The sequence below is a fragment of the Thyridium curvatum genome (assembly GCF_004353045.1).
Source record: "Thyridium curvatum strain D216 chromosome Unknown NODE_36_length_377547_cov_81.061009, whole genome shotgun sequence".
NCBI lineage: Eukaryota > Fungi > Ascomycota > Sordariomycetes > Thyridiales > Thyridiaceae > Thyridium > Thyridium curvatum.
In genome coordinates this window covers 334,004-346,240 of record NW_022156791.1, presented here as the reverse complement: position 1 = coordinate 346,240, position 12,237 = coordinate 334,004, and the positions used below count along the sequence as shown (strand labels likewise).

Below are 12,237 nucleotides of genomic sequence, written 5' to 3'. Positions count from 1 at the left end.
CCGATTGAGTCGAGGCTCCTTTGCGATTGTGGTGATCGTTGGTTGGCGGGGCTGGATGAATGATAGCAAAAAAATATTGCTTGCAAGGTCTGGATGTTTGAAAGTTTTTGGCGGTGGAGATGGGCAGTAAAGCTTTTTGCTCCATCGACACCCGTGGACCTGAGGCGGGTACCTAGCGGGCCAATGCACGTGATGATAGGCAACATTAGGTAACATTCAGCGCCAAAGCCAATGTCTCCAGCACTAAGAACATCAACCTAAGCAGAACTCTACAAGTACCTTACACCCCAAGCACCTGTTTGTTCTTGTGTCGAACCGCCATTTTGACACCCGGGTGCATCTTCAGTTCTTTCTCGGAGGTCGGCAGGAAGGAGCCGCAGAGGAACACGGACGATTGCATCCAGCTGATACCTTTTCTCGCCCTCGGCTTCGCTTGGATACGGCCTGTTCGACATCAACCTGCCTGACTACTGTTGCTCATATAGAAGACCTCGCAAGGTGTGAGGTGCGTTTTATAGACGCCTAGAGGGGAGTGATTCGACGATAGCCGCGCCTCAACTGGGACCATGGACCGAAGCCAAACACCCAGCAGTCTGGGTCCGCGCCATGACGCGACCTCTCGAGTACAAAAGCCAGAGTCGGCTGCGGATCGCATGGCTGCACTCAAGGCTCGTGTTGCGGCCGCCATAGGTGGCAGCAAGGCGAAAGGTGGACTCAACGTCGGTCTTCACCCAGCCCTTGACGATCTCGCCCAAGGTCCAGGGCTTACCACGAAACAAGGCGACACGAAAGCACCAGCTGGACGCGCCGGCAGCTTTCGCAATAGTGTCGAGCCTTTCAAAGCTAGTTCCAAGGGACTGCAGAATGGTGCACCTACGTCTGCCGCAAGCACTGTTCGAAGAAACCCATACCTCGACAGCAGTACCGCACACCAGGGAGGTTCTGGCAAACAAAGAGAGTCAAGGCAACTGAACTTCAATCAAAAGGGCAAATACATCCAACAGGCGAATGCGCTCCGGAAGCAGGCAGCGTTGGAAGCGCTAAAGAAGCGGATCGCCGAACAGACGCGGAAGGCTGGTATTGACGAGGACCTAGATGTTGAGAAGAACTTCGTGGTTGAACAACCCCCAGACATCGAGTGGTGGGACGAAGGACTGGTCGGTGGATCCAGCTACGGAGACGATGATCCAGTCAACAGACTCAAGATCGGCACAGAGGACAGCATCATCACCGAGTTCATCCAGCACCCAGTAGCCCTCGAGCCGCCGCAGGACAAGAACACGCCGGCGGCTAAACCGATGTATCTCACTTCCAAAGAGCAGGCCAAGCTGCGGCGGCAACGACGAGGTGCAGAGTTGAAAGAAGAACAAGCCAAGATTCGTCTGGGCCTGGTCCCGGCGCCGCCGCCGAAGGTCAAGAAGAACAACATGATGCGTGTCTATTCTGAGGAGTTCGTCGCAGATCCGAGCGCGGTTGAGCTTCGCGTCAACCGGGAGATTGCCGACAGGCACCAGAAGCACTTGCAGACAAACGAGGACCGCAAACTCAGCAAGGAGCAGAAACACGAAAAGCTGGCAGCAAACCAAGAAAAAGACGCTGCAAAGGGCCTACACATTATGGTGTTCAAGATTGGCAGTCTCGCCAACGGCAAGAATCGGTACAAGGTTGGCGTCAATGCTGAGCAGTTGGCTTTGACTGGCATCACCATCCTCAACCCCAAGTTCAATCTGGTGATTGTGGAGGGCGGCTCGTGGGCTATAGAAAAGTACAGAAAGCTCATGCTCGGCAGGATTGACTGGACTGAGAATGCACCGTCGCGTGATTCTGGCACCAAACGGGAGTCACTGCGGCAGTGGCTCATGGCGGAAGACGAGGCGGGTGGGCTTCGGGATCTATCTCGAAACGAATGCAAGCTGGTTTTCGAAGGCGAGGTAAAGAACAGAGCTTTCCGGAAGTGGGGTAGCCGGGTCTGCGAGACAGACGCAGAGGCGCGCGAGGTGCTCGCACGGGTGAGGATGGACAACTTTTGGGCCCAGGCGAAGAGCATGCCTTGAGCGCCATGGAAGAGATGGATGACAAGCGACAGGCTTGAGAGACCGGCCGGCGGCCTGTTTCATCAGTGCTCTGGGGGTCGGCCTCTCCCAAGCCTGGCCCATAGGGCCCGAACACTGTACTAGCTCAGAACTCACCTATGAGTCTTGCCGAGTCCTTTGACGTTGCGTTAGAAAGCTAGACTCTATCTCTAGCCTACTTGGAGTGAGTAATGGCAAAAGGCGCTAATATATTACAAGCCGGCGAATATTGCCTCCAATCAGTGTTTTCCGCAACAGCTGATTGTGCAACCAGGGGCTTCGGCGACGAAGCGTATGGGGATAGTACTCCGCAAGAAACAGGAGCGAGCTTGGTTCAAGGACAGGTCTACATCTCGCTGGGAAGGTGGAAGCCGTGTGCGAGTCGCCTCCTAGGGTCGTGCACAGCCCCGCCCTCCCCTCTATTCACTCCGTGTCTTCTTTTCACCTCTACCTGAACGAGGGCATGTCTCACACATGCGCTTACCATTCCGCTACCTACTACTACCAGCATGAGTGCACGCGCGCGCTGTAGCCGAAGACGATCTGGCTAGGTCCTTGCATACATAAAGTAGGTAGCAAACTTAGGTAGAGAAGCACCTCTTGGCGTACACTTCTTGACTTGACGTGAGTACTCGCCTTCTACGTAAAGAGAGTTGGCAAAGACAATCCATTGTGTATTATGCGCTTATGGCTGTGTTGCACGAGGCATGTACGGAGTAAGGCCCATCTGGGACAGACAAATCGTAGTTATGCATGCCTGGGCGTTTTCGCTATCCAGCGCTTCAATTGCCTTGTCGTCTCGCACTCTTACCGTCGACCCCCCGCCCCTCCATCACGCATGCAGCCCATATGGGAGAAGCACGTCTGACGAGGCGAGGCATACGCGCGCGAACCAATATGGCTCTCTGACCCCCCGGTTCCCGCTAGTTCGCCGCCGTGACTTTCTTTGTTGGCTCTGCTTATGGCGGTGTACTTAACTTGGCCCGGTCCACGGCAACAACATCGGACAAATGTCCTCTTTCAGCCACCAATGATGAATACACACTACCGGCGATCCTAGGCAGCATGGCAGACATGTAGGTATAGGATCATTCGATTAACGTCGTATATGTACGTCAGAGGGGAAGGGGGGTTGCTCCAAGACAAGAAACCCTTGAGAGCTCGGCGTCTAATCTTAGCAGTGTGTAACACTGGGGCTGCTCGTTGCACACGAGCACGTGCGGCTTGACGAGTCACGGACTCTCTCTCCAGTTGCCCGCCCAGGGGACAGGATGCACATGAGGCGAGAGAGGGATCCAGTGCATGTCCTGTGTGCCATCGTCTATGCTGTAAGTGCCTACCACAGCCGAACAAACTCGCCACTTAAAAGGGTTTCTCGGAAACAAAGCCGCCTGCGCTGTTGCCTACAGGCCTCTACATCATGGACACGTCTTCTGGCACGACAGTAGGAGGGCTGCACATTGGGGGGGGGGGGCAGGGTCCTTGTGTGTACCTGTACGTCCGTCCCGAAAAGGAGAGAGGGCTAGGAAGGGGGTCAAAGAATACAACGGCATGAGCTCGCATAAGCAGTACTCGTATTCTCGGAAGCTGTAGTCATGAGCAGCGCTCTTCATTTTCCGGACCCAGCGGTCTATTCATGGATCCTATCAATCCATCGTCATAGGTATCATGTCACCAGCACCCGGCTAGGCACATGCCTTTTCCTCCTCGAAGCTAGCATCTTCAAATGCCCTTGATGGTCGCAGTGCAGCCGAGGTGCTTGTTGCATGGAGCGGCACTCTAGCGTTGCGATTGTACTTCTGAGTTGGACGACGGGCTCGTTGGCATCTGCTCATGTAGGACGGGATAGTGGACTGCGGAGGCGCTTTTGCAAGCTTTGGTCGCATCAACACACCCCGCAGCTCTTTGAGACCCGGTGACAGCCCATGCGCGAATGAGCTGATCAGAATATTCGAGCTCAGTGTCAGCCTGGGCTGCCCACGCTTGGGCGTCAATCAAATGCGTGCACGCCTACCCCCCCTTGTTCCGGGATACGTCTCGCTGTCAGCCCAGCCTTCGATCCCACGGTTGGCTCTCCAGAGGCTGGTGGTCATGGCGCATTCGAACCATGGGTGATGGCATTGCCGTTAACATTTCGGTCGGTGCCAGAGATGCCGACGACGAGAGAGAAGGGAGCGGCCTCGACGACGCGGGATGATGCCCCACCACACTGGGTGTAGTACGCCCCATGGAGCCCGGGCCTTCGTAGCTTTCCGTGCGCAGATCAAGAGTTCCAATGTCAAATCGCTTGGAGCAGCCGTCGTCCATGTGCCTGGGGAGATGATGTTAGAGATGATGGCCTTGTCCCACCGCTAGCCTGCTGGTGTCAAGCGTCCTTACCTCCTCAGAGTGTCCTTGCGAGCGAACAGGCGCCCGCAGTAGTCGCACTTGTGGTTTCGCTCCTTCATATGCACGCTCTGATGGTGCCTTTGCAAGTCGGTCTTGCGCACAAACTTCTTGCTGCACCCGTGCACTTGGCAAGGGAAAGGATACTCGCGCTTCTCGTCGTGAGTCTCCATGTGGGCCTTGAAGTTGTAGCTTCTACTGAACAGTTTCCCGCAGCCCTTGACCTCGCACTGGAAGTTGGCCTCCTCTTTGGTGGTCAGCCGTCGCGGCGTCCGCCGAGGGCGGGCACCTCCCTTGGCGGAGCGATCCTGCATCGCGGCGTCCGGATGGCCGGACGCTCCGCCGTAGTAGGGATCCGCGTCGACAGGAATATACTCTGGCTTCCCCCACGCGGACATCTGGTTCTCTGCAATATACCCCCCTGAGGCCGAGATGTAGGCGTCAGGGTCTGTGTTGTAATGGCTGGGCAGTGCTCGAGGCGCGGCATACTGGGACATGTCAGTGAGTGAGTAGTCGGGATGCTGCTCCAGTTTCACCCGAGGCGCACCCAGGCCGGAGGACGGAATGTCGGGTGCGAATTGCGGCCTCGAGATGGGGGGTATGGGAGATCTTGAAAGCGAGTGTCTGTTGGGGGGCGTCGCGGACAGGGCAGGCTCCTGTGCCGCGTGTGCTACATAGACATCGGCACCGTAGTGATGAGGTAGGTGCTGCTGATAACCTCCAAAGGCGTCGTATTCCGCCGAAACCATGCTAGGTATCGCGGTCGATGTTGACGCGGGCTGCAAGAGCGCAGACTGACTCCATTCGGCCTGACCCAGGGCATCCAGTGGAGGTAGTGCATGCTCCGAGTCCATGGGCGGTGCCATGCCGCAGGACAGGTCCCGACTGTACAGCGATGAAAGCCTGTAATGTTGCGTGGTGAGGCCAGGAGAAGGGTAGTCCAGGGACGATCCCTCGGAAGGACAGTAGGAGTTTGGAGGGGAGGCGGGCGATCTGGTCAAAGGAGGTGTAAGGTCCATGACGGACTGAAAACTCGCAGTGCGCTGTTCTGGCCGCAACACTGTTGCCGTAGAAGAGCCCGGCCACCTCCAGTGGTGAGGCGAGTCAGATAATACAGTCGCCGAGGGGGGAGCAGCCCGAGGGGCTGTCGGGAGGCAGTCAGCCACAGGGGACGACGGCCCAGAATTCACAAACAGACCGGGCTTGCGAAGGGGGCGGGGGGGAGATGTGGAAGTTGTGGTTGGGAACTGTGGCCGGAAGCGAGGAGAAGCGAAGAAACTTGGTCGCGCAGGCAACGTAACGGGCGTTGAAGGCACGACGAGAGCAGGACAGACTGCTGATGGCGGAGCTCTGGGGAGATATAAGTCAAAGCGACGACTAGCTCGCGGTAGAGAAAGATAGTGCCAAGACCTGCCGCAACGGCGCAGCGGGATAAGCGACAGAAGAAGCGCAGACGCTGGGTTGTATGGATAGAAGTGGGTGTGAGAAGGGCACGGCTGCCGTAAGTCGTGCCCTATTTACATATAGTGAGGCAGAATCCCGGGAGCTTCACGCGAGGGCAAGACTCGAGCGGCAGACCCCACAGACGAGAGAGTGATATGATGTAGAGTTGCCGAATTAGTTGGAAAAAAGGTATGTCACCCCTGGTCATGGCCCGAGATCAGAGTGATGATGATGAGGGAATCGTGTGAGGGTTCCAACTAGGAGCTTCCCCAAATAGACATTAGAACAAGAACAAGAATACCTGCGGGACAACAGACGAGGAGGACGACGAACGAAGGAGGAGGATAGGATCCCAGTCTCGGAGTAAAAATAAAGCACCACAGAGTGGACTAGGGTGGAACTGGGTACCTAGGTAGGAGAGTGTCTTGTATGGAGGTATGTACACGGTAGGTATGGCGAGCCAACGACACCACACCCACCCTCCGAAGCGGCGGGAAGACTGAGTGGTGCAGGGGGGGGGGGGGGGGGTCCCGGGGTGGAGGATCAACGGGGATGGCCCCTGGCCGCTGGCCGCTGGCACAACGGCTGAGCATGACGGAAGCACGAATAGACGTTGACAGGCCAAATTGGGCGTGGTGGCTGGGTCGGTCGCTTGCAACACACGGGGGTGGCATGAGAGCCAACATGGTGGATGGAGCGGCACTAGCATAAACCACACAGCGTTGTTGAAGAGAAGAGCAAGGTTGCCTTGGGGCAGGACTCGAGGTGACTAACTGGTCTCCTCAGATGATGCCAAGGGGGTCAGTCAATCCAAGCCATAGCACCCTGGCTCTGCCTTGGACTGACATCTGCTCTCTGCGTATATATATATATATATATACATAGAGAGAGAGACAGAGAGAGAGAGAGAGAGAGAGAGAGAATCTGAACAACTGTGGTCTAGACGAAACTGGAGATGCACCGCAGTTACCTACGGTCAAGGAGGTAGATGAGAGCAGAGGGGCCCGTTGACGACGGGTGTCATATCACCTCGAACAAAGCGTGTAAGCCATAATAACACTTGTACTTGCAAGTAGACAGAGGAGGAGAGGAAAGAGGATGACGGGGGGAGAGCGATACCAGGTCCAGGACCTACACTACAAAACAGGCCATGTAGTTAGGTAGGTAAGGTATCTTCTCGCACTCCGTACATATCACTAGGCACGTAGGCCCGCTAGGCATGATGTAGGCATGGTACCTACCTGGATGAGAATTACCCGCTTCGGCCGCGCGCCGGCGCGCTCCCAGGGGACTTTTGGATGTTGGGAAGGAAGCGAGAAGCGAGAAGCGCGAGAGAGAAAACGGGGAAAGCTGGGATCCCTGGCATGGATACTTGGGATAAGGACCCGAGCAGCTTTGGTTCGGCGTCGCTTTTTTGGCTCGCTTGGCTTGGAGGTAGGTAGTGACTCCGTAGAGGCTAGGTACTTCGTAGGCAAGGTAGGCAAGGTAGGTAGGTCGCCCAGAAACAGGGGGACAGGCAAACCTTGTGGGTATCTGTGCAGAAAATAAATGGGAAAAATCCATGGATGGACCCCAACGGATGGATCTTCACGCGTCTGTCTAGATGTCTCCTCCTCCTCTTCCTCCCTCCCCTCCATTCCCCGTCTCCGTATTTGCCGCTTCCCTATTGGCGCCTGTACGTAGGCATGCCAGTCCTAGCCTAGGGGCACCCACCCGATCCATCCCAGCCCTGGGAGTCTGTTCTCTTTTGCCCCCCTGTAGGGCAGGTTAGCAGCTTCGGAGCTACCTAGTTGCGTCTAGCAGCCCGGCTAAGCACCCATGGATGAAACAACAACTGCCAATTTTAAGCTACTGGGCTAAAGAGGTGGTGGATACCGACCCGACGTCGATTGATCCTGCAACACCACCGAGACCTGTGTACCATCGCGGTCCCCTCGACGACGTCATCTTTGGCTGAGTGGGTGATATTATCAATTCGTCAGTCACTCGTCTTGGTCGTCTTGGTCGGGTGTATTCCCGAGCGGCGCCTCGATGGGAAGCAAGCACCGACTGCTTGAAACGCGCCCAAGTCGAGCTGGCCATGGATCCAACCTTGAACCTCGCCCACGTCTGGAATCCGGACTTGTACCCTTTGCAGCCCTATCCTGAACCAAAAGGTCTGTTTGCATGATGGCCCCGTTTTGGCAGGGTGCAGGGGTGCACATACATAGTCGACGTACAACTAGGTCACTGCCTACTTGTACACCGCGCGCGCATGCCCGGGTATGCTACTGTACCCCTACCCGCAACTCAGCACCGAGCCGTCGCGCGCCTATCAACCAACACATTCGTTCCCCAGCGGGAGCTTGCGCGGATCTCTTCAACTGCTGGTAGTCGAGGCCACAAATGGCCAATGCCGACGATGCCCGCGGACCGTGCAGGGAAGGAACATAGGGGGAGGCGTCATATCTCGATCTCGTGCTGACCGACGCATGCCTTGTAGCCCTTTTGTTGTGGGTCAAGGATCGCGGCCAACCTTGTCCTCGGGATATGGCCACCGATAGCCTTTCTGCGGAGCCCACTAGGGAACAGCGGGCAAGCTGGAAGATCTGCTTGGTATCAAGTTTGTCGGCTCCCAGGTTCCCAAGGGTTCCCAACCCCCCTCGGGCCCTCATACACGACTCGGCCGAACTGGATCTAGCTACAGCACGAGCACGCCGCACAAGCAGTACCGAGATCCGGAGATGGGTTTCATGCAGCCAGAGATCTAAGGAACAACCCGTAATGAGCGGTTTGTGGTCCCGGGCCTCGACCTGGTCCATCGGTCCAACTATCTGCTTCGGTCCTTTTCGGGCGTGCTTCTGCTTCTGCTTCTGCTTCTGCTTCTGCTTCTGCTTCTGCTTCTGCTTCTGCTTCTGCTTCTGCTTCTGCTTCTATCCATAGATCACCAAGAGAGCTCTCTCGGGCACGGGAATAGGCGGTGTCGATCATTCGAACCTGTTCGGTGAAACCTGGACTAGCGGACTGCCTTGCCGAGCTTGCTTGAGACGGTGCTTCTATCTTGGGTGAGAAACATTGGGTATTCGATTCGCGTAGAGTAGTTACCTTGGGCATGTGAATTCAAACAATGCTCCTCAGTCAAAGGCATGCTAAATTTATCCCTGATCGTCGCAGGTTCCTCGATGGCGATACCCAGCCAGACCGACTGATCAACGGTTGGCGACCAAGGCGACCATGGCCACTTGCATACAGCATTCGTACATGGCGCTGGAGCTCGTGGAAAACACCATCATGATCCACCAAGCCCCAACCTCCCACTCCAGTGACTCCACCCTCGAGGACATAATTAGCCCCCCTGCAGCGAAGATCGATCAGTCGAGCCCGAGGCTTCCCTCTGGCAATCGCTAGCTGGGGACCTGGCAGCTCGCCGTGGGGCCTTCCAAGCTAATGCCTGCGTACAAGATAGAGGGCATGTTTGCATGTGCTTTAACCGACTAGCCTACCTTGCTTGCTTGCTTGTACTTGTAGTATTGTATTTCCCGACGACTCTGCAATATCGGTGACAGACAGGACAGGGGTCAGCGTCCCTGGAGTTGTGATGTATTTACCTCGACCAAGCCGATGCGCGCAGCGTAGTCGTAACTAGTTGCCTCTCGTCTATCCCCCCTCTCTGTTTCTCTCCGTCCCTCTCTCTCTTTCCTCTTCTTCTCGTGTGTCTTCTCTGCGGCTTCGAGCCTATTTGTAGGGATCGCCATCCAGATCTACTTGTAACTTAGTGGTGGGCCGTCATCTGGTCGGATTTGATCTCTCAACGGCTAGCACTAGGTGTCTTGGCTCTTCGTAAACATGCAGAAAGAGGAAAGGGTGGCTTGTCCATGCTAGTTACAAACCCCCCTCTGGAGAATGAGGAAAGGTGCTATTTCTCTGTCAAGTAAAGCACCCAATGCAGAGTAGGCCGCTAAGTAGAGCAGGGTAAAACGTGCAAATGAGTCGGTGATGGTAGGTACATTAGCCTCTCCAAGCCGGGAATCAAGTACGTAAAGCAGGTCAAGATCCTGACCGACTTGCCTCGTCCCTTATTCCTCTTCCATCCTCGAGAATTCGATTGCCTGACGGCTCTGTGCTCAACTCGAGTACCCGGAATACACCAACTGACCGGGCACGTTCCTGTCGATTCTCTCACTCTTCCCACTCTCCTTACTCTCGCTGATCCGGTCCACGATGTGCGCCGTCTCGAGCAACTAGCAAGGGGTAGATTCTTCAATGCCCACCCCTTCCGGCTCTGTCCATCAAGGACATAGATGCACGTACGAAGGTAGCACCTTATCTCGGAGGCTCGGGGCCTTCCCTTCGTAGATGGCGTTCACACAAGCCAAGCACTCCAAGAAAGGCCAAGCACATGGCATGGCGGAAACCCGAAATCCGGCCGGAAACCCAACACATTGAGTGGGCCGAACAGTCAAGGCCCCCCGCCCTGCCCGCCCTATCCCGCACGAGATCGCCCGTTCCATCCCGCACAAAATACACGCCATTAAACGCGCTGCGCTGCGGGCGGCGGGCTGTGTACATCCACGGGTCGACGGGTACCTGCCACCCACCCACCAGCTCTCTCACCTCTGCTCTGCTGGCACCACCTTAACTCGACTACCTAGGTACATTACCTGCCACCAAATCTGCATGCGCTCTTCTCTCGCGATGACGCACCGCCCTGTGCTTTCTGTCTTCCTTCCGACTACCAACTACATTCATTACCTACATGACGGAAGTAGCTGAGCAACGAAGTAGGGGTCCAACCTCGGTCGAGAGATCAGCACACATGTCCTGCACATCATTGCCGACCGCCTCTAATTTTACTCTTCTCGTGACAGCACTCTTGTGGGCGTCACAACTTTGAGGGGCCCCCGGCGAGCGGGTCCTTATCCCGCTACTGTGGGTGCGATTCACACACTCTGGAAGATGCCAACAGACTCCAAGTCTCAAATGCCCACCGCTGGGATGTCAGGACCTCGTCGATGATGCCATGCCTTGCTGGGTCGTGCCCTCGTTTCGAGCCCAACTTCTCTTGGTGAACAAGGGCCAGGATGCAAGAGCCTTTCTTCAGGATCATGCCACTCATTCAGCTGCCTATGTACTGTAGCTACAAACACTTACAAGTACAAGGAGAGCTCATTTGTGTTTCGTGCACCCCCCTTTTACCCCTACCCCTCCGGCGTTCATAGGGCTCAGAGGTGGGCAAGTACGAAGTTCGTACCAACACTCATCTTTGTCGCCCGTCGCTCTGGGAGCGATACAGGGCAACTAGGTAGGGCGGCCTGGAGCAGCAGCTTGCTGTGCCTTGGGATTTTCCTTTCATTTTACTTGTACAAGACTCGGATGTGAACCGGCCCTTGGTCGAGGTTCGTCGGCTTTTCCGACCCGACTCTTTCTACCTGTCCACTCCATGCCTCGGAATATCGGTACCTACTTGGGTGAGTTGCCCAAGCAGCCCAGATAACTACCTTAGTGGTTGCGCTTATCTATGCGTCGTCTCGGTGTGTACCTGGGTCCTGTACAATAGGCTCTGTACAAGTAGGTAACCTTACATGTTGTAGTCAACCGTTGCAGTGGGTCGTCCCGTTGTAGATCGAGACAGGCAGTCTATTCCCGAACATTCTGTTTCCCTATCCGTGCCTCCAGTAAACCTGCCAATTGCCTACGGACCTACCTGCATAGTACCTTCCTACCTAACAATGGCTGGCTCCATCTGCCCTGGTCCACTGGGCTCGAAATCAGGCGCCGTGTGCATGCAGGCACTGCCGCCACCTTTGCCAGGCTTGATGATGCTGTCCTTTGAGCACTCCAAGACAGTGGCCCGGGGATCCGTGTCCATGACAGGGATGCTCAGCATGCGCCTCTCCCAAAAGATCGCCATCGCCTCCCAGACGAACAGCCTGGGCCTGGGCCTGGGATAGCCGCCCCGAACACCCACGGTTGTCCTTGTTGCCTGTCTCCAATGCGTGCGCAGTGGCTCGGCTTGGGCTGTCAAGTTGTCCAGCGACGGAACGCAGTTCAGGGCCTATACCTAACTACCTACCTAAGGTAGGTAGGTACATTACCCATCCACACTTTGCAGTATGGCCATGCACAAGCTCCAGGGGAGACCAGGCCACCCTATTCACGGAATCACGGGTAGCCCCCAACAGCCCCCAAAAGGACCAGACAATGCCATGTTTCAACAGGCCACAGCCACACCGTTGGAGTGGTGAGCAATTTGGAACTCGGCAGCGAGTCAGATGCATGTTGTCTGATCGTCTGGGGTGACACAGAATAGAAAAGAAGACGGTAGCCGAGATCGGCTTGCACTGCCGCGCGTTAAACA

At 55.9% G+C, this 12,237-nt stretch overlaps 2 protein-coding genes across 2 annotated transcripts; one reads left to right on the top strand and one right to left on the bottom strand.

The window, feature by feature from the left end:
- Positions 1 to 566: 566 nt before the first annotated feature.
- E0L32_006445 (uncharacterized protein) lies at positions 567 to 2,054 on the top strand (the record flags this gene model as incomplete). Its single annotated transcript, XM_031141078.1, has 1 exon — positions 567 to 2,054. The coding sequence occupies one exon, from the start codon at positions 567 to 569 to the stop codon at positions 2,052 to 2,054; it is 1,488 nt and encodes a 495-aa protein (XP_030994956.1).
- Positions 2,055 to 4,447: 2,393 nt separating this feature from the next.
- E0L32_006444 (uncharacterized protein) lies at positions 4,448 to 5,476 on the bottom strand (the record flags this gene model as incomplete). Its single annotated transcript, XM_031141077.1, has 1 exon — positions 4,448 to 5,476. One exon carries the CDS (start codon positions 5,474 to 5,476, stop codon positions 4,448 to 4,450), a length of 1,029 nt encoding a protein of 342 aa, XP_030994955.1.
- Between the last annotated feature and the right edge of the window lie 6,761 nt (positions 5,477 to 12,237).